The sequence below is a fragment of the Gobius niger genome (assembly GCF_951799975.1).
Source record: "Gobius niger genome assembly, chromosome: 12".
NCBI lineage: Eukaryota > Metazoa > Chordata > Actinopteri > Gobiiformes > Gobiidae > Gobius > Gobius niger.
Window position 1 is genome coordinate 17,781,669 of NC_136863.1, and position 20,867 is coordinate 17,802,535.

The following is a 20,867-nucleotide window of genomic DNA, read 5'->3' on the forward strand; positions in this document are numbered from 1 at the left end:
TTGCCAAGACTGAAGTTATACTTTTGTATTTGAATTTTCTATCAACAAGAAATTGGTCTGTGGCGAAGAATGATGTCGGAATTTTAATTTGAACGAATTTGAATACAAATTATGTGCACCTTTCCCAATTTTAGCTTCTTCTTTTTTTTCCCCCCAAGGGCTTTTAATATTGGACTTACAACACACCTGGCTGAACCTGTTGATTAAATTATTGATCGTGCATTTTATACACACAACACATACATGAACGATTGAACGGCTGCGCACATTCGCCATAAAAGTAAAACTAGAAAATGTCTCTCTCTCTCCCCCCTCCCTCCCCCTGTGGTTTAGCTCTACCCTCTGTGACATTCCACACATGCGGAGAAGCAACAAGCTACTGAACCAGCAGCAGCAACAGCTAGCAACCAGCTGCGAGCGGCGGGGCGCAGGGCGTATTACGATGCAAAAGTTTATAAACACGGATTCTCGGTCATGAACGGACTCTAGACGAAAGTTTGTTGAAACCCGAGGCGAGTGGTGTAATATGGATCGCGGCTGGTTTTCATAATATCCAGTAGATTATAATATTTTGGAGCTTCAAATGTGCGAGAAGTCGCTGGGTCTCTCTTCGTCGTTCAACAAGATGGCAGCAGCAGCGTTGCAGGATTTGACTGTACAGGTCCTCGTTGCTAGCCTATTCCTCGACGCTTTTGACGATAAAAACTGGAGTTCTTGTTGAAGGTATGTGACTTTTACCAAGGGAAATCCCCCAAAGCGTTGTATTTTATTTGTTTGCGATAGTAGTATCTCTAAACTAGAGGCCTCTGTCAAGCGCTAGCGTGTTTGCTAATGTTAAGCTAACTTATCAACTTCAGTTCCATTTTCTGGCACTGGAGTGTTAGCTGTGTGACCTGGTGATCCTGTGTTTTATTGAAGAGAAGTCATTTACTTTAGTCTCACTTTATCTTCATATTCTGTTGTTTATTCAAAGGGGATACGTTTTGTGCGCGTTGAATATACAGAAAAACAGTCATCCAAAGCAGCAAGTTGGAAACGATTGGATCAGCTATTTGAGTAGCCAAAGTATCTCAGAAGTTTCTACGCACTCTGCAAAAGGCAGCACATCCGTTATTTGGATGGCTGTCACGTACAACATAAGTTTCAACAGGTGTCTTGCCTGTTGTTGCCCTTCCCCCAGGGGCGTAACTAAAGACAGTACAGAGTGCACAGACGTCCAAGTAGTTTGGGGAGCATAGATCAAACAGCCAGACTGAACCAGACTGTTTTTCTAGTTTCTGAAACCAATATACTTAAAAGGACGTAGGACAGAATAACATCAACATTTTAAACTACGTACAGGAATTAAAAAACAGAATTTGGCCGTGCATATAAACACCTAAATCTGTTTTATATATCAATAACAAAATGTGTTTTCACTTGTCACTGTCAGTGTTTGAAACTTCGGTAATATGATCACAAACACACATGTACACTGCACACGCACTTTGGTGTCACTGGGCTTCATTTCAGGCTTGGATCTTGTGGCCCTGTGGGTGTCAGGCTTCAGGGCTTGACATTAAAAGTGATGAAGTAGGTGCTACGTCAGCCCTGGCTATGAAGGCTAATTGATTTTTCATGTTAGCATGAACAGTGGTACAGAGCTTATGTGTGTGGCTATCTCTGCAATGTTATTCTAGAGGCATTATGTCATTGTTTGATTTGTTCATTCATTCATTTGAGCTTCCATAGAAATCGAATCTGCATAACCTCTATTCAAGAAGTTTGTAGTTGAAAAATAATGTAATGCAAGTGGATTAACTTATTTGTCACAAACATCAAAACATGAGTTTTAGTTTACGCACATACTGACATACACATATCGTGCAAATTGGTGTGAGTGGCATATCTGGTAAAACCCATCTGCCCTGATTATGAGAAATGTTTCAGTGGCGCACCCGTCTGCTTGTCTGAGCCTGTGTTAAACAGTGCCACTAGTCGGCAAACAACTCTTTCCTCTCAATAAAGACTGTATAGGCACTAATACATGAAGCTTATTTATTAGGCAGAGCTTCTGCTGTGTGCATGTAATAAGTTTTGTTTGGCATTTGCTCCTGGTTGGCTTCCTATCACTATGTAATTCAAGCATTTTGGGTGGAATGCTAGATAATAGATTTACTGTATGTATATGTATGTAATATATCAACTTTAAGAGGAGTATATTCCTGCTCCCAGTATATTATTATTGTTATCAAACATATACTAACTTGCACTAACTTGCACTACACATTTATTATTCCCTCTCTTGCTGTGGCTGGTACAACTCACTCTTCTTTGTGAAAACTTGTTGAAGTTTTATCTAAGATAAGTAAAGACCAATGTGAATAATATGTAAATACGTGGCTATAGACATGAGCTGTGAGCAGTCTATATCTGATGGTTTGGTGTTTGTTTTGTGGTTCATGTGAAACTGAACTGTTGTGTTGCACGCAGGGACAGGCCAGTTGTGCAGTGCCAGTGGGCTTCCCCTTGCTCCCATTTCCACATATAAGTTCTTCTTTCGAGTAAATGTATGACATCAAACTTAAATGGTAAGCTCATGCTGCTAGCTGGAATGTTGTAAGATCAGAATTTTCAGTCTCACCAAAAATCCATTTTGAAAAGCTTTTGCTGATATGTTCAGGGCTTACATCCACAGGTGTTTTGGGTGCATTGTGAGGAAGTATTACCGTTAGTGGTCGGGTTTTACATTTGCTAGCGATGAAAAACACTTTATCCATACTACTCGGCGACAGCAGAAAGACATGAGGCATGCTGCTGCAGAATTACAAACACAAAAAACATAAAAGAAACTCAATGTTCAATATTTTTAGTACTTTGTTGTTTAGCTACGTTTTGAGACTAACTGGGATTGGCTAAAATGAGTTTTGCTTGATCCAATCAGCAGCATATTGTTTGTAGACTTTATTGTTCCAGTAGGGAAATTTGTCCTCTGCATTTAACCCATCCTTTGATGCCGCTGGGGCAATCCGTAAGGAGCAGTGATCAACGGCAGTGACCACGGCCCGTGGAGCCAGGCTGGTGGTCAGAATCACCTGACTGAAGGATTCACCTATTGCACATGTTTTTAGTGGTAGGGGAAACCAGAGTACCCAGAGGAAACCTACGCAGACACGGGGAGGACATGCAAACTTTAAACATAAAGGCCTCGTCCTGGTGGGAATCGAGCGCGAGACCTTCTAGCTGTGAAGCGGAGGCACCAACTGCTGCGCTACCATGCCGCAGCAGTTAGCGCCTCCGCTAACTGCTGCAGCATGGTACCGCATGTATCTGTTATATTACAGCACTAATGATATTTTCACTGTAAAATCAAACTGGCTTTTACCAGGGTACCTACACGGCACCTCTGACAAAGACACATGCATTGTTTATCCATATTGAATTCTGCATGTTTGACCACATTTGGGCACACATCAACCATTTTCTTTCTGTTTACAGGTATGGCTTCACAAGTCTTGCTCTACCCATCCCACCTGCACTCAACACATACAAGTGCCTTAGGAACCAGCAGTAGTGGAACCAGCAGACAGCCGAGTGAAGCCCATCGTGGTCACAGCACCAGCAACAGAGCCTTTTTGCAGCGACCCCCACCCAAGACCTATGTGATCGGCGTCAACTACGGTATCGCATATCCCAACAACGTTATTCCATCAGGTGCAGAGGCTGAAGGTCTGCAAGGAACGACTGGAGTCTCAGACAGAGACGAGTGGGCCTTCAACACAGCTGGATTGGAAACACAGGGAAGATTACAAGAAGTACAAGTTGGCAATCAAAGGGCTAGTGGAGAAAGAGGAGGTTTGGACTGTGGTTTGCGGAAGGGAGCTTGTGTTAGAGCCGTGAAAGACGAGAACTCGAACAGGCTACAGACGAGAGGGGCCTATGTTCGTCTTGTAAACCCAGGTAGCACTCAGAGATGTGAGCAGAAGTTGGGTAAAGGTGGAGAACAAGCAGAGGAACAGAGCTGTGTTGGAGGCATGCAGATAGTGGAGGAGGCATCTGCTGTGCTTCCGGCCGCTGTGACCATGCTACAAACCAGCTCGGGGAACAATGGCGACACTGTGAGAGGAGGGGGTGAGGGGCTGTCCCTCGCACAGCACAACAGGGGGGATGGCACTGGAAAAGCGGCCGATGGGACGGAGTTTAGGCCCAACGGGAGCAATGAGGCCGGTGCTGGAGCCACGGTAACCCGGACTGGGACTGGAGATGGGGACTATCAGTTAGTCCAGCATGAAGTTCTGTGCTCCCTGAAAAACAGTTATGAGGTCTTGGAGTTCTTGGGTCGTGGGACATTTGGTCAGGTTGTGAAGTGCTGGAAGAGAGGAACCAATGAAGTTGTTGCGGTAAAAATCCTGAAAAACCACCCATCCTATGCACGGCAGGGGCAAATTGAAGTGAGTTTACAGTCCCTTCTTGCATGTTTACAGTTATTCTGTAAATTCACGTACATCATTGATATATTTCATTTATTTATGTTTTTTTCTTTCTTCTTCAAGGTTGAGATACTGGCCCGTTTGAGCAACGAGAATGCAGATGAGCACAACATTGTGCGTGCACTGGAGTGCTTTCAGCACCGCAGTCACACTTGCCTGGTGTTTGAAATGCTGGAGCAAAACCTTTATGACTTTTTAAAACAGAACAAGTTCAGCCCCCTGCCACTGAAAATCATTAGGCCCATTCTACTGCAGGTAAAGTCTTTTGTTTGTGTTTTTTCACTGTATACACACTTTTATGTTTATTTTCTCATCAGTGTCCACACTTGCATGTACTTAACCTTGGAGCCTGTTGTAAAGATCACTTAAAGTGCATTTGACTGGTTTTAATGCTTTTGAAAATATGACTAATTTAAAAGGATAACATCAGTTGCATAATTATCATTTTGTTTCAGTGCAGCAGCAATTTTAAAGGGGCTAGATGCAAGTTAGTTATTTTATGCTCACTGCTGCCACCTCAGGTCTTATGTGTAACTGCACCTTCTATATTAAGCTCGTGCATGATGGCACTTCGGACCCGAATTAAAACCTTTCTGAGTGACAGTGCAGGATTTTAGAGGTATTTGTGGTGAACAGGTCTGGGCTCATTCTACACATTAGGACATGGCTGGAACATGTAGGGGGAAGAAAATACTTGTCGACTTCTTAAACTCCGTATAGTCCCTTTAAGGAAGAAATGTAGGCAGAGTTGGCAAGTAAGGAAGTGACATAGATAAAGTTCCAGAGCAGTTTGACTCATTTCCCATTGACTTAACATGGTCGGCATGGTAACAGTTTAAAATTGTTTGCCTTCATCTATGTCACTTCCTGTCGGTGTCCAATAAGGATGTGGAACAATTAACGTCACAAAAATGGCCAAACTAAAGAAAGCTGGGTACAATCTTTAACAAAATCTTAAACATATTTGTGTTAACTATGTTTTAGCAAAAATTGTGTCTAAAGTTTCACATGCACTTTAAAGTATTGCACTTACAATTAGTTACATTTCTCAGTATAACTAACAGCCAGTTTTTAATATTTTGTTTATAACTACTCTACTCCAACTTATTCTTTTATAATAAGACACGTTTTAACTTTGTTGTTCTTTAACCAATAGGTGGCCACAGCTTTAAAAAAGCTCAAGTGTCTGGGTTTGATTCACGCGGACCTTAAACCAGAGAACATCATGCTGGTGGACCCCTCTAGACAGCCCTACAGGGTTAAAGTCATTGACTTTGGTTCCGCAAGCCATGTCTCCAAAGCAGTCTGTTCCACATACCTCCAGTCCAGATACTACAGGTGAGTCAAAACACCACTTACGGCTTAATCATAGTATGTTGTATTCATTGATGCGGCTCATTATTTATGTATCTATAAACATGAACATTTTGCCATTTAATATTGTATCCAGCTATAGAAGTGTCAAGGCTGATAATGCATACTGATGCATATCAGAGAGTACAAAATGTCCCAAGATAAGATAGAATATATAAATGTAATGTTTTACTGTGGGTTCCAATGGGCTGGTCTTGCGTTAGACCTTGGCATGGCTCGTCCTTATGTCATCTGTTACTTCAGCGTTCTTTTCTTCTTCTCGAACATATGTATTTTTGGACACACGCCAGACTGTGTGCTGGGCCTAATCTGTGCTCACATCGACACGCCCAAAACTTTGACGCTGTTGCATAATGTGCGGAAGAACTGCGAAACTTTTCATGTGTGGAGCAGTGTTGTGAAGTCTTGTCTGTACATCAACTTTAAATCAAGCAGTTTTTTTTTTTTTAATCGCACGTATTTTGCAAACTCTTTTCACTTCCACAGCAAATCACAAAGGATTTAAGCTATGACGTGCAAAAACCTGTTTGACATCTACCTGTGCTTCAGTTATTCTCTTGTTGAGCGTATAAAATCTCAAATTAAGAGCACTTTCTACTCTCTTACAAGCAAGTTGCAACAGGTTCACTGTGCCTGGCAAAGTGTTTAAACATTGTGCAATCTGCAGTCGAGATACTGGGTATGTCTCCTGCTAATGCAACGTGCACACCCTCCTTTCCTGCCGAGGGATTTACTTTGAGAAGAATTCTAACTTCCTTCAACATTCATCTCTTAAAATATAAACTGTTTCTTTCCATGTGTTGAGGAGCGGCCCATGCCATGTAAATTCCAGCAGAGGCTATTTTGACGACGCACTCTGCAAGCCCCCCTCTTTTGCAGACGGGAAGTGCATTGCTGTAGCTGTTGCATAACATGAGGGCCTTGCTCTGTAGTTGACCTGATTGGATATGTGTTTAAGTTCTCAGGCTTATATGGCTGATAATCTCCAATACTAGTGCTGTAAAAATGAATGGCTCTACATTTCAGAGGGGTCATTCAGCACACATAAACAAATAGATGAATTTGGTATGTATTATGGCAAGAATCCACTTTTAGTCTCAGTAAAATACATGGAGACATTCCTGTGCCCCTATGCATACAACAGCTGCCAAGGCACAGTACACGCGAGTTACAAAATGTTCCCTACTACAACTCAATTCCCTTTTAATGAAGGGCTGAGGAAACCTGCCTATGGCTTCAGCTTTACATGCCAGAACTAAGAATTTGACGGAGGCTGCTCTAGTTTGAATCGACCTGTAAACCTAGTGCATTCTGTTTCTGTTCCATTTCCCTTTAGATTGTTTGTGTAGCTTAGCCTTAACGGCAGCTGTTCACGCCGCTGAGTTTTAAAGTGTCCGCTGGACCGGGGAAATATCTTGGAGATAGTGGTTATTATGTTTGTTTTGAGCTGTGTGACTCATCTGGACTAAATGGCTCATATGTACTCAAATGTTGTGTTATTTCTATGGGTAAGCTTTTTAAGGCAAATGAGTGCCGGGCCAGATTTAATAGTTTGGCTGGCCGGATCTGGCCCCCGGGCCGCCAATTGAATTGGTCCCTCTGTAGAGTAATACTTGAATCTGAATCAAAATTATATAAATGGCATTGATTAACCAGGCAGATGACCCATGGAAAAACATAGAGAACAGTATTTTTTTAATCTAATTATACGTCAGCTGTGACTTCTTGTTGGCCCAGTACAGGATGTGCTCAAGCAGAAACGGTCAGAGCTATAACTTTGAAAGCATCTGATGGTCAACTTAAAAAAGATAATACTGTATTGTATTTATTTTTTGATATTATTTTGACTGGGTCATTGCTCTATGAAGATGTTGTGCTGACCGGAGATAGTTTTCTTCTGTTGAAGTCAGTCCTGTGCAGTGGCAGCATCTATGTTTGGCATCAGTTTGTTTTTGTCTGAGGTTGTTTGAATGTCTCAGTGAGTCATTGGTGTAAGTCTTTGAAATCTTTTAAGTTGTGTTTTTCAGTCCAACAGTCATCTTGCATTGTCAAATGTGGTGCTATATTTTGCCAGGAATATAATGTTTAATTCCTACTGTCCACTTGAGCGTAAAAGGTTTAGTAACTGTCATAGTCTGTTGTATACCCAAGAAAAGAAAAAACAAGATGGATAGAATCTTGTTTACCAGTCGTGTTTTGGTTTTACATTTTCAAAGCTTCTCAGATGTGATGAACTCGTTTTTCTTTTTCTAAACCAAACATATGAAAATGGCAGAGTCTATCTGAAGCTGTTGAAAGCTCATCAAGGTCTAATGTGTAGTTGCCATGGAAGTGTGACACAGCATAGTCTGGTGAGGTGACAGCGGGCGGCAGTGACGTAAAACTACCTCCCACAATGGAAATGAACACGGCCCATGTGAATAATTCAGTTTAGCAGATCAGGTGAGAGGACCATGGCACGCATTACGTGGTGCTAACAGATTTGGGAAGATTGCGCTGAGTGACGTGTTTTGTTTTTTTTTTGGTAACGATTCATAATACTGATTAGCTTGTAGAGAAAATGTAGTAAAAAAGATCATATCACAAAGCTGGTTGTAACATGACATTTATGCCAAAGCCATTGAAATATGATCTGTTGCAGTTGATGAATTTGGTCTAGTAGAGTTTGGTTCGGTTTGTGTCTTTTCTTCTATGGCCAGTTTGTTCTGGAAGCTGTTCTGACTGCCAGTGCCAACCACAGTTTGTGTTGTGTTACATAGAAAGCTAGGCTAGGTAATTTTTCATAACAAAGAGCTTTTTAGTTTAATATTTTCTAGACAATTGCTTTTTAAACCGTGTTATTTTTAGATGGTATAGCTAAATTGAGTAATCCTTTATGATTGTTTTATGGCGCTTTAAACATGGAACGACAATGACAACTTTATGAGATTGCAACAAGGGCTGCTGTTCATAGTTCCTGTTTTAGTCACATGCATCTGAACCTGCCTTTCTACAAACAAGGTGTCTCAGGTTGTCTTTGAATGGCACTTATTGTGATTTTAGAAACAAGTGCAGCAACGCAAGAGTGAGGAAGTGTTTCAAGGCTCTTTGTGCATTGCATAACTTGCATTCCCGTTGGAGGGGCGATCGGAAATTGCGAGGGTAATTTCCTTTTGAGCAGAGAAGGCCCAGCATTATTTGAGTTGACTGTGGCCCTCTTTGCACACACATGTACGTAGTGTGTCCTGCTGAATAATGAGTGATGGCCCCATTTATCGCCTTGTAATACTGTTACATTATGGTCTTGTATCCGGCGGTTGCCTGGTAACAGTCATTTCCCCTGTGATCGTCACATCATAGGTTGCTATTTGCAGGTCTGTTGCTCAGCTGTTCAGGCCCTTAGCCTATTGTTTTTCTGCACTGGTACAAAACACTGCTCGATTACCGTCCCAGTACGTGCGTAAAAGACAAAAGTCCAACTGTTGGTAGAGATCTGGACTTGCTTAAATCAATTTTATATGCGTCACAAGTGTATGAAGTATAAACCCCCGAAGAGTTTACTATACACAATCTCGAATCCCCGGATCTCTTTTACGACCTTTTGATAATTTAGCTGCCAAAAACTCATTGTGTTCATAATACTTTATACGAAGAGATTTAACGTCAAACCACAGCTAATGTTTCCATGAGAGTTCTCTGTGGGAATTACTACTTTTTCTTTTTTTTTGATTGTGCGATTTATTTTAATTTTTCTTTTAAAAACCGAGCAGCAGAATTAATGAAATACTGGAATGCATTGCAGTCTGCTCCTACATGTGACCTTTTCTGCCCCCTCTTTTCCCTGCAGAGCTCCAGAGATTATTTTAGGCCTGCCATTTTGTGAGGCCATCGACATGTGGTCACTGGGCTGTGTGATCGCTGAGCTGTTCCTGGGCTGGCCCCTGTACCCTGGAGCCCTGGAGTACGACCAGGTAACATTCCTCACACTCACAAGAACTCTGCCTGCGCTGACAGAACACATCTCTGTGGAGCTGTGGGGAGGATTTAAACATTCACTAATCTGCCTAGTCTACCTTCAAAAAAACCACATCAACAGTCCCTTAGATTTCCATGAGAATAAAACCATGTGGTTGCAGTTGCCATGAAAAGTCACAAAGTGTAATATATTCTTGATCTTTTGAGTTTAGAGTATATGAAAGTATTGGCCTTTTGAGCCATCCAACCGGTGAGGGGCAGTGGGCACGGGACCCCTATCCTTTAAAATAAAAGAAGTGAATGGGATTTGTTGGGTCAGATACGTGGGCTGACAGAGAGGGCACCGGCTCTGTTGTACCATGGGCCATACCAGGACACACACTGTGAGCCCCCCAAAGCATGCTGCGCTATGCCAAGGCCCGTAGCAGTTCCACTCTGCACAGCAAAATGTATTTATAAACATAAGCCTGATGGGAGACATGGAGTGGTCATCGGGTGCCCCATCAGCACGTTTTCAGTCCAGTGCCCTCTGGCCGCTCACATGTTTGTTCTAGGCTGTAGTCTGTGTCCCATCATGGGATTCTAGAAAGTGATGCTGTTCTGTTCAACAACAAACTATCATTTATTTGGCTAAAGAAGGAAAGTGGCATAAGGAAGGCTGTTAGGTTTGGAATTGGATCCTGCCAAATATTTAAGCCCAGTGAGATTTAGCAGCAAAGTGAAGGTGAAGGTGCAGAATCGTAAAGTACAGTGTTAGATAACAAGCTGTTTCTATACAGGGCCTTGGATCGACTCCAAACGCTCACAGTATAGTGCAGCTGCAGCATGTCCTGAACTTTTGTTAAGCAATGTCATTCATTAAGTCAATGTTCTGAATAGTTGAACACTACAGAAGTTTGTTGAATTAATTTGTAAGTGGAATTTGGAAATTGGTGAAATTGTTTTTTGACTAAACAATGTTATTTTTAAATGTATATTTTAGGGGTATGTATTATTAAAAGACATCATCTTCATCATGCTCCTTTTGCCCATGTGAATATTCTTTTATGTGTTAAAATTACAAATTTTGTGTAGTTGTCATGTTGACTATATGCTGTATTTATTTATACCAAAGATAAACATTTTGTGAGACACTTTTCATTTCTGTTTTTTGTATTTTCATGTTCTTAGTCCTCTTCTATATTTTTTGTAGATCCGGTACATCTCTCAGACTCAGGGTCTGCCCGGGGAGCATCTGCTGAACAAGGGGACCAAGACATCTCGCTTTTTCACCAAAGAGTCCGACTCTCCCTATGCCTCGTGGAGAATTAAGGTACCTGCACTTACTGGATGTATTTATACACACGCCTTTTATCAGGACAAAAGGATGTGTTATGCACATCCTCAATAAAATATCTGTTTTCTACAAAAAGTTCAGAATTTAGGCCACTGTATTGCAGCCCTAAATCATGTAACAGGAAATTGCACACAACAACAGGACGTGCCAAACAACCAGGGCAGTGAACGACCAACGGAAATATAAATGTTTAGTCGGCCGGCCAAACCAGCAAACCTATTTCACAAACGATGAAAACTGTATTTTTCCAGTATATTCATATTTTATAATGGTCACTTTGAGTTATTCTGAGCACACAAAACCCCCAAATTGGATATTTTATGTTTAACCCATGCAATTGGTAAAGCCTTAATCTATTTTTATTTTTTTCAGACAACAGAAGAACATGAGAAGGAAACGGGACTTAAATCTAAAGAGGCCCGAAAGTACATCTTCAGCTGCTTGGATGATATCGCACATGTAAGAGAAGACGAGGCTGATCAGTATCCTTCCCGCCTGTTACATTGCTCATTTTGATCCATACTTGTGACTTTCAGGTGAACTTGGTGCTCACTCCCGACGCCATTGACATGCAGGCAGAGAAGGCTGACCGCCGAGAGTTTGTGTCTCTGCTGAAGACCATGCTGTTGATCGACGCCGAGAACAGGACTGTTCCCTCCAACGTGCTCAATCACCCCTTCCTCACCATGACCCACCTGCTGGACTACCCACACAGCAGCCAGTAAGGGCTACTCGCAAGTCTGTTATCAAGTTATATTTGGAACACTTGAACACCCATTTAAATCTGCTCTTTCAGCGTGCAGTCTTCTTTCCGTGTGATGGACATGTGCCACAGTCGGGTCAATGCAGTGTTTGATGCTCTGAACCAGAACACCATTCATTTCTCCAGACCTCCTGTTGCCCCCCCTGCCTCCTCTGGTATTCCCCTGGGCTACAGTAACATACCAGTCCACACACAGGTGAGGGGAGGAGAGTACATTTGTGTGTTGTGCTCAATCTTTAACTAGTCCATATCCGAATATTATTATGCTTGACTTTTGTAAACTATGTTTTTAGCGCTTAGTTCTGGTTTGGCCTGGATTAGTCCTCACATTTATGGTAAACAGAAGTTGACCTCTTAACCCCCACTTGAGCCGTGCACATTTTCTCCAGTTTGGCTTTATCCAAATCTAAAAGCTTTTTTAAAAAAATTATCAAAATAGCAACTGAAGCAAGGATAAAAACGCATCAAAAAAGTGAATAAAGCACAACAAAAAAGCGACAAGAACGTCAAACGTGCCAGCAAAGCAACAAAAATGCAACAAAAAAGCAATGAGAAAAAAGCAATGAAAGCAACAAACATGACAAAAAGGTGACACAAAAACACGGCGAAAACGTGAAACTCACTTCTCCATCTTTTAGATTTGGGTAAAGCCAAACGAGAAAATTTGCTTGGTTCAGGTGGGGGTTAAGAGGTTAAAATTGGCTGTAACTCTTTACAGATTTTGGGAAGCATTGGCTCGTTTAATCCAAACGGTTTAGACTATCTTGGATATTATGTTTTTTTTCTTAAGATGAAAACCATTAAAAAAAGGTTTTTCTTTTTTCCCATTTAGACCATTACCCAAACGGCTCCATCTGTGTTGCATCCTGGGATAGCTCTATCAACCACCAACAACCAGTTTGGCTGCAGTGACGCGTTCCCACCTGCCCTTCTTCTCTGCCCTCCATCCATGCAAGGTAAACACATAAACCAGAAAAGGTCTTCCTGAAGGCTATACTTAATTTTTTTTTTTTAAATGTCCAAACTCTCTTTCTTTCAGGAAACCTTAACCAGCCCGCAGGATATTCTGTTCCTGTGGTAACTCAGGCCCCTCCCATACAGCCGCTGACCGTGAGGCCAGGAGTTATAGCTCAGGTAAAACCTCCATGTCCATTAGTTTATGTCTATCTCACACCATTTAAATCACATTTTCAGCATATGGAACAATAATATATGTTAAAATGTGTAAATTAAATGATTTTTATATGTTTACAGCAGGCTTGGTCAAGTCGGGGGCAGCAGCTCCTGGTCCCAGCAGCCTGGCAACAGATGACAGCAGTTGGACCTCCTCCCCCACACCCACCACCACCTCCTCCATCCCTTAACGACACAAACACATCGGGCCCCCAAAGGATTAGTGATTGGGGGTAAGTCATTATTCAAGAAGTGCTGGAAATGACTTTGAAGTGGTTTGTAATGTAGTAAATGTGTTTCTACTTACAGGAAAGTGCGTCCTCACAGCAGCCATTACAATTCAATGATTCAGCAGTCGTTACTCGCGAATCAGATGCCCGGCCTCTCTGCCCATCAGCCTATTAATGTTGGGATTGCTCATGTAGTGTGGCCTCAGCCCACCACCAGTAAGAGAAACAGACATAATCACAACAGGTAGGACTTGACATCGTCGTGTTAAATGTACTCCCTCCTGGTATTTATCTAACTCATTTGTCTTGCATTTATAGAAACCTTTCCCAACACAGTAATGTTCACATATCAGTTTGTCAAACTCCAAAGATGGCTGACGTTGTGGGGCAGATTGGAGCAGGAAGTGAGCAGCTTTCTCAGAGAGGTGTTTTGGAGGCAGAGAAAAGGGAACCGGTGGCTCAAAACGCCAACAATGAGGAAGAGAACGCTGCGAAGAACGTGAACTGCTGTAAAGTGACGGTACCAAACAGTAACCCACAATCGGACAGTCGGCAACCGAGAGATGTGGCCGTTCTGATGGGGGACATACCAAGCCCTGCTCCCAGTGTCATCAGCATTCACAGTGAAGCAACAGACGGAGAAGGAGAGGATGAACCAGCCCAGATGTGTCGCCTAAGACGGTGAGTAAAGTTCAAAACAATATGCAATAGCTCTGGAAGAAATGCAAACAAATAAGCACAAAACATTTCACATATGGATTAATTTGAATTCTTTATTTTTGTGTTTGGCCTTTTACTATAATATAATATTTTGAGATTTTGCAACTCCAGATTAGTGCCTCATTACCCCCTGGGAACCCCCTGGGAGTCCCACTTTGGGAAGTTTCAACACATACTATGTTAATATGTAAATAGCAAAGTCACAAATTATTTAATCATTTTGAAACTTGTGTATCATTCGGGCTGTCCCCTACTAAAGAAACCTTAGTAAACTAAAACCAGGCAGCAATTCTTTGACTAAAGGGGGGTGTGGCGCTGACCAAAACCTCTTCCAACGTATCTGACTCAAACTGCACTCATGAGACAAGACATTAAACTCACCATTTGGTCTCGGACTCCAGCTCCCTCCCTACTGCCTTCTCCTGCTGTACAGTCATGTGCTCATACTTTCACATAATCCAAATAAAACAATCGTTTTTCTCTTCCTTCATTATCCATGACCTCAAATATTCCCCGGGATCCTCTGATAGATGAGAGCTGCTGCTGATGCACGGTGGAGGGCGCCCCTTCGCACCAGTTGCAGAGAAAAACTGTAAAACTCGGATACATCGGTTCTATAATTAAATATTAGGCCGAAGTTAAAGATAGAAGGGCCACAACACTCTGATTGAGACTGTTTGAATTGGGAGACCTCACTGACTAAACACGCAAGAGGGGGCAGCTCTCAGGGTGTTTTTTCTGTATTGTCTGAAGTTGAAGTATTGATGCATTATAGGAGGTCGAGGTTATGTTTGTAACCCTCTAACCTTGTCTACAGGTGCAAAGAGGAGTGTGTCTGTGAGGCATGCAGAAACACCAGTCTTTCTATGGAGAGAGTGTGCTCTCTTAGCAGTCCTGACAGCAGCCTCAGTACCAGCTCTTTTGCCTCCAACTCTGTTCAGTCCAGCCCATCTGCCTCCCCGTGCAAGAGACCTAACAGGTAAGAGCCTCAGTGAGAGGTTTTAGAAGTGCAAATGTGTGGTGCTGTGCTCACTGTGGGCTGCTCTGTGCACAGCATGTCAGAAGACGATGGTCGTGAGAGCGGCTGTGAGACGGTTGAGGGGTCACCCGCGTCCGACACATCCACTTCTCCACGAGGCAACGGCTCCTTCCGTTACCTGGACACCAACAGTAACCACAGCAACCGGCCCCCTTTGGCTGCTGTGGTAGCACCTCTCACTGCCCCAAATCAGCAGGACAGGACGCCTCGTGGTGTTAGGACAATGGTGGTTCCCCCCATGAGAGTGCAGAACAGTAACGCTCGCGGAACAGGGGAGCGTGTCCACAGACTGGGTCAGTGAAAGTCATTCTATGCCTTTTTCTAACTCATATGGTCTGCGGTTATGCACTGTGTATTTAATAACATGTTTAGAGACACTTATTTCTTCATAATAATATAATATTGAAAATTACTGACCTTTTTCCCTCTTTATTTAAATTGATGTAACCTGTGTTTGTTATTTAGTGATCAGTTGTGTTTTGGCCATGTTTACTTTTCAGAGCAAATGGAAGAACTAGGGCCTTACCGCCCCCTAGTGGGTCATAGAGGCCCCAACAGGTGATAGCAGAAACTAACAGAGAACAGGGAAGTGCTGGTACCAAATCTGTTACGTGGTGATTTACTGTTCATAGCAGAGCGGAGTATACCAAACATTATTTACTTGTAATACAAGCTCTGAGCCCTTCTCTGTCAGGTCTCAAAGAAGAGCTTTTTGTGTCATGGGACCAAACGGGGTTGAGCTGGAACATAAGACTATTAACTTGTAATGGGCTGTGGAGAAGAAGGAACCAAAATCATCATCATCAGGGGTCACCTGGCCTAATTCACTGTATAAATACTGAAACCACATGTAAGACCCACATTTTGGTGGCTAACAAGCTTTTCTGAAACACTCCTAGTCAACATTTATACCAAATTTGGCTCTTGTATTACAAAGTGAATGATTTGGCCAAAAAAGGGCTTAAGCCACTCTGCTGTCATTGTTGATGATCAAGTTGAGTTTACTAAGGGGACAGCATCTTACCACGCACTGTAAGATTTGGCAGAACGTCCTCTCTGCCTTGAAATGCATCCTTACCAATTTGTTATTAAAGCCTAGAATCCATATTTTTCTCAAATGGTAACATACATAGAGGGTAGTATGCATTTCATTTGGTATCAGCGTCCTTGTTTTCTCTGGTGGTTCTTGACTGTATAACATTTACCAAGTGGTGGTTTGATTTTCTTAGTTGTTGTTCCTGATTGGCTATTCTGAGTGCCAATAAGTGTGCATTCATTTTGGTTTGATGCCAGAGTTTATAATCCTCAAAGTATTAAGTGCATGTGTTTGACATTTCCTGTACATCTCTCCTCCTCCTCCTGCGTCACACAGGTCATTTGGACTAAAGGCGCCTTCTATTTTTATATGCCCTCTTTTTAGTAGCACTCACTTTGTCTTGTCTGTTTAGCCTCAGATTCCTGGTCCCGGTCCAAAGGGCGCTGCAACCTCACCGGACAGCAGAGCACTCCCTCGTTGGGCCCCCTCCTCCCCCATGCCCCCCACATAACCCGACAGCAAAAGCTGTCGGGGCAGCAGCCGCACCTCCTGGGCTTTGGGCAGGTCAGTTCTTCAGTTCTATTTGTATTTTTTTACCCCCAAAGTTTCAAGCAACGAAAGCATAAACTTTTCTTTTTGAGTCTGTGTTTATTCACCGCGTAGGCCGTCTTCCTGAGAGTCTTGAATGTGATATTTTAATGGGATGACCCAAAGCTTATGAAATTGCATGTGGGTGGCTCAGAATTACTGTAGTAATAAAACTTCTGCCTGAAAAGTTTGAAACCCAAGGGCATCATGGTGGGAGCTGAATTTGGTCATATTAAGTTCACATTTAGTGCTGTATTGAGTAGTGATACATGAGCTTAGCTTTTAGATGGTAAGTTGTCATCCTGAAAAGAGAAGCTTGTGTTTGTATCTTTGACTGAATCGGCCCTTGTGTTCCACAGGTGCAGCAGTACGGTTCAAACCACAGCAAAGAATGGAACGGCAACTTTGGGCCCCTGCGACCTCATGCCTTCATCACCCCAAATGTCCACACCTTTACACACCTGCCCCACAGCAGCCCCACGCATACCTCAGCCCCCGCCCTGCTGTCCTACCCGCCCAACGCCACCCACCACCCCCACCCCATCCTGCCCTCTCGCCCTCTCCTCCAACACAGCTACGGTCTGTCCCACCCACAGGGAGGCGCCATAGTTCACCAGGTGACCCTTGGCATCAGCGCCCACCACCACCCGCACCGGCTGCTGCCTTCTCCGACCATCCACCCGCACCACCAGCCCGCCTACGCCCCCCACCCGCACCACCAGTTCAAGCCCCCTTTCGCGGCTCCCCCGGCCCCCGCCGTGCACCCTTATATGGCGTCCCCGGCCACAGCCTACACAGGCTTTCCTCTGAGCCCCACCAAGCTCAGCCACCACCCCCAGTTCTCTTATATCTGAGGAATTGCAGCGGCCCGCACTACCTACTCACTAGGAAGGCCAACGGCAAGTGGACTGGGGCTGCCACCTGGGCGGGTCGAGCCTTTAGCAGAGCACAAAATCTGTGACGAAAAGATGATGAATAACTGTGTGTGAGAGAAGGGCGCACAGGAGAATTTTATTGAAGTAATATGGTTTAAATTCATCATATGAAATACATGAGCTTGTATATTGATCATTAGAGCTACCTAAGCTCTGAGAGACATGCAAAATAATGCCAGCCAAAGGAGGAAATTATAAAAAAATAGCTTTATGAGAGCACATCACAGAATGAATTAACAATGGAAAAAAAGAAAATGTCCTTTGCACATGACCTCCTCCTGTTGCTTGTCGTTCATGTTCAGAGATCCTTTATAAAGCTGGAAATCATTTGTTATTGTTGCTGTCAAGCCGGTAAACCTCCACCTTTCCTTTTATTGACGTTGCCTTGTAGCACCTCCTGCTAGCCCCATTAGCTGTGTTGAAGCCATCCCAGTCCCATATAAACAAGGATCGAACACTCCTGTTTGTGTCGAGGCAGAGCACCCTTTGCTGCGGCTGTCTCCTAGTGCCTTAAAACCAGAGTCTCTCTCGTTACTTCAGGAGCAGCGTAATAGATTGTACATTTAAATGGGCTTGCAGCACTTAACCCTTTGACTCTGAAGATACTTGGCTTTTAAAATTTTATTTGTAGATATGTTATAAATACTAGCAAATGTCTGACTTCAGTTTGCTTTCTAACTCGGAGTATAGATTTACTTTAGCTAGAGGCTGCACATTTTAGGGCTTTGACTGAATGAGCTTTTTATGTACATATAGAGTGATTTGATATTTTGATAATCGATTTATATTCACTATAGTACTTAATTCATAACAGTATTGTCACTGTTTACTGTAACTGCAATACAATCTAGATTGCCTCTGGGTTGCTGTGTTTTTATTGTGCATTTAGGCTAGTCCTGCATTAATGCATTTTACGTTTTGGGAGTGGCATAGTCTAAGATAGATGATATTGTTTTATGTTTGTACTTAATGCTTCTCAGTGTTTAAATAACCTATCAATTAACAGTATCATTGCTGGGCTTTTGAGTATTAGAGGTGTATTGGTAATCGTTTCATATATTAGTGTGAAACAAAGCTTTTGTCTGTGTATTCAAACCTGTTGTCAGTTTTGATACATTCCTTCAGGGTGGAAGCATAGCCTTGTGTGTAGTGTAGTGTGTCTATATCTGTTGTTATATATCCGCTAGTATTTTACTCTAATCAGCACCAAAGACTGTTCATGAATCATTTCTGAAGCATGGTCGATACGATTTCCTCTGTCACCTCTAGCATACTGTTGCAGTTACGAGCGTTGGAATATGTTCTGTTCACTATTTTAAAACTGTCTGGGTTTTATTTTCCGAGCTATGTTTGGCAAAATGTATTTGGAATGTATAGATACTAAGCTGCTATGTACTGATTATCTGCCACTTCGTAGCTGTGAATTTAGAGGATTAATCTCAGTAGTCTGCATTCTCTCTCTGTATTGTACTCCTTATTATAAGACACAAGTAAGAGTGGGTTTTAGTTTTACTATAACGTACAGTGAATGCTATCCCTATGCTAGTGCCTCTGTATATTAGCTTCGTTGTTTTGAAGTGATTGTAAACTGCTGTAATGGAAGTTTTCCTTTTTTATTATTACGTTGCTTTTTGGTGTGTGTGAATTTTACGTGTGCATTTAGCGTCAGTATTTCTCCAAAAATCTAGACTGGGTTCAATTATGGATTCTGTAACTGGTGTGTCATTGATGTATTTTTAGTTTGATTCTGAACACAGCTTTTTCCGTTATCGGACTGTATTTGCAACTCTTTGTACTGTACAACTAGTGCCTTCTTCTAAAACTAATGGGTGACACACGACGTTTAGCGCAACTTGTAGGAAATTTGTAGATTCAGTCTTTCTTTTTTTTTTTTTTTTTACATTAGACAACCCAAGAGAAGTTTGTAGACCAAGATGTGGTCTGACAAAAATATATTTTCACAGAATCCTAAGATGGTACAAGTCAGGGATTGTTTTTATCCTCACCAAGAACACTGCGCAGTACTCAAAACATATGGCCTGCTAAAACTCAGATTCATAGCTTTATTTACATGTGAATGTATTGTAGAAATCAATATTGTTTGTTTTCTAGATACAGAACTCTGTCATTTTGTGATTGGTTTGTTACTTGTTTCTGTAATTGGCTACTATCAATATAGCAGAAGTAGAAATCATGAGTTTAAGTCAGGGGTTTCCTTTAAAATGCTTTATCTATCGTCAATCATATTCTAAGTTTAGGTCCAAAGTTGTTGTTGCTCATATCTGATCATTTATTTTGTAATGCTTTTGGCTTTGTTATGTAATGGGTATATTTTGTGTACTTGACTTGCTACTGTGTTGACGATCTTAGTGGATAGTAATCTCTATTTCACTTCAATGAAAATGTTTAACCTTGTGCTGTGCAGCCTCTCACTCAGTAGTAAGCATATGTTTCTATCACCGTCAGCTCAGCACCTGTGATGAGATTGTCCCACCTCAGAGCTGATAATCCCTCACCACTTTGGCTTGATTGAATTGGACGGATAATCCACAACTGTGCAGCCTTACGTTGACAGCTGCATAACAAAAGTCACCAGGGGTAAATAGAGTCCAGCCTCCTTTTAAAAAAATAAATAAAAGTAGGCCTAAGGACCGTTGTACATCTTTAAAACAAGTATGCAATTCTTAAGAGTGCCTTCATTTGGTGGTAGGGATCCCTACATGAACTACATCGTGTTAAGTATATTTGGACAATTAGGTTTTGTTTATTGGCCCAATTTATCAAAAAACTAGTCTCATTGAGGTACTGGGTTAAAAAAAATATGAAATTAAATATTTTTGTATCACTATTATCACAATATTGAGTTGTAGTAATCAAAATATATACAGTTGGTTAATAGAAACTGTTACTGTTGTGTAGTTTTGTGTGGCAAATAATTTTGTTTTTGATTTTTCTTAAGTGCTACACTAGTTTGACATGTAGCAACTGCACTGTGCAATATTCAACAATATGAGGACTGGGAAATGATTATTGTTTGGATGTAATAATGTGTGTCTTACCAGTTTGCGGTCGTTTTCTTCCCCCCCTCTGGTTCTCAGTGAGTTTCAATGTGACCAAGCCTTATGTACTTAGTCACAAAAAGCGGGTTCCTTCTTGGTGACTCTTATTGGTTTAGTGTCAAATTATGAATTGATCGTGTACTATGTCAAGATTCACTTTGAATTAAAAAGGATCTTTTGCTTCAGTAGTC

At 42.1% G+C, this 20,867-nt stretch overlaps 1 protein-coding gene across 2 annotated transcripts; it reads left to right on the forward strand.

Moving 5' to 3' along the window:
- Window positions 1-372: 372 nt before the first annotated feature.
- LOC306971822 (homeodomain-interacting protein kinase 3-like) lies at window positions 373-20,255 on the forward strand. 2 transcript variants are annotated; one of them, XM_079568217.1, is made up of 18 exons: window positions 373-723; window positions 3,478-4,430; window positions 4,533-4,724; window positions 5,626-5,807; window positions 9,670-9,793; window positions 10,990-11,109; window positions 11,506-11,592; window positions 11,670-11,854; window positions 11,930-12,092; window positions 12,729-12,852; window positions 12,936-13,030; window positions 13,151-13,302; window positions 13,379-13,543; window positions 13,618-13,980; window positions 14,837-14,998; window positions 15,074-15,351; window positions 16,507-16,658; window positions 17,042-20,255. In XM_079568217.1, the coding sequence occupies exons 2-18, from the start codon at window positions 3,480-3,482 to the stop codon at window positions 17,534-17,536; spliced, it is 3,990 nt and encodes a 1,329-aa protein (XP_079424343.1). In that variant the 5' UTR covers window positions 373-723; window positions 3,478-3,479; the 3' UTR covers window positions 17,537-20,255. The 2 variants fall into 2 exon arrangements, with proteins under 2 accessions (XP_079424343.1, XP_079424344.1); XM_079568218.1 differs by having other exon boundaries at window positions 13,154-13,302.
- The last annotated feature ends 612 nt before the right edge of the window (window positions 20,256-20,867 follow it).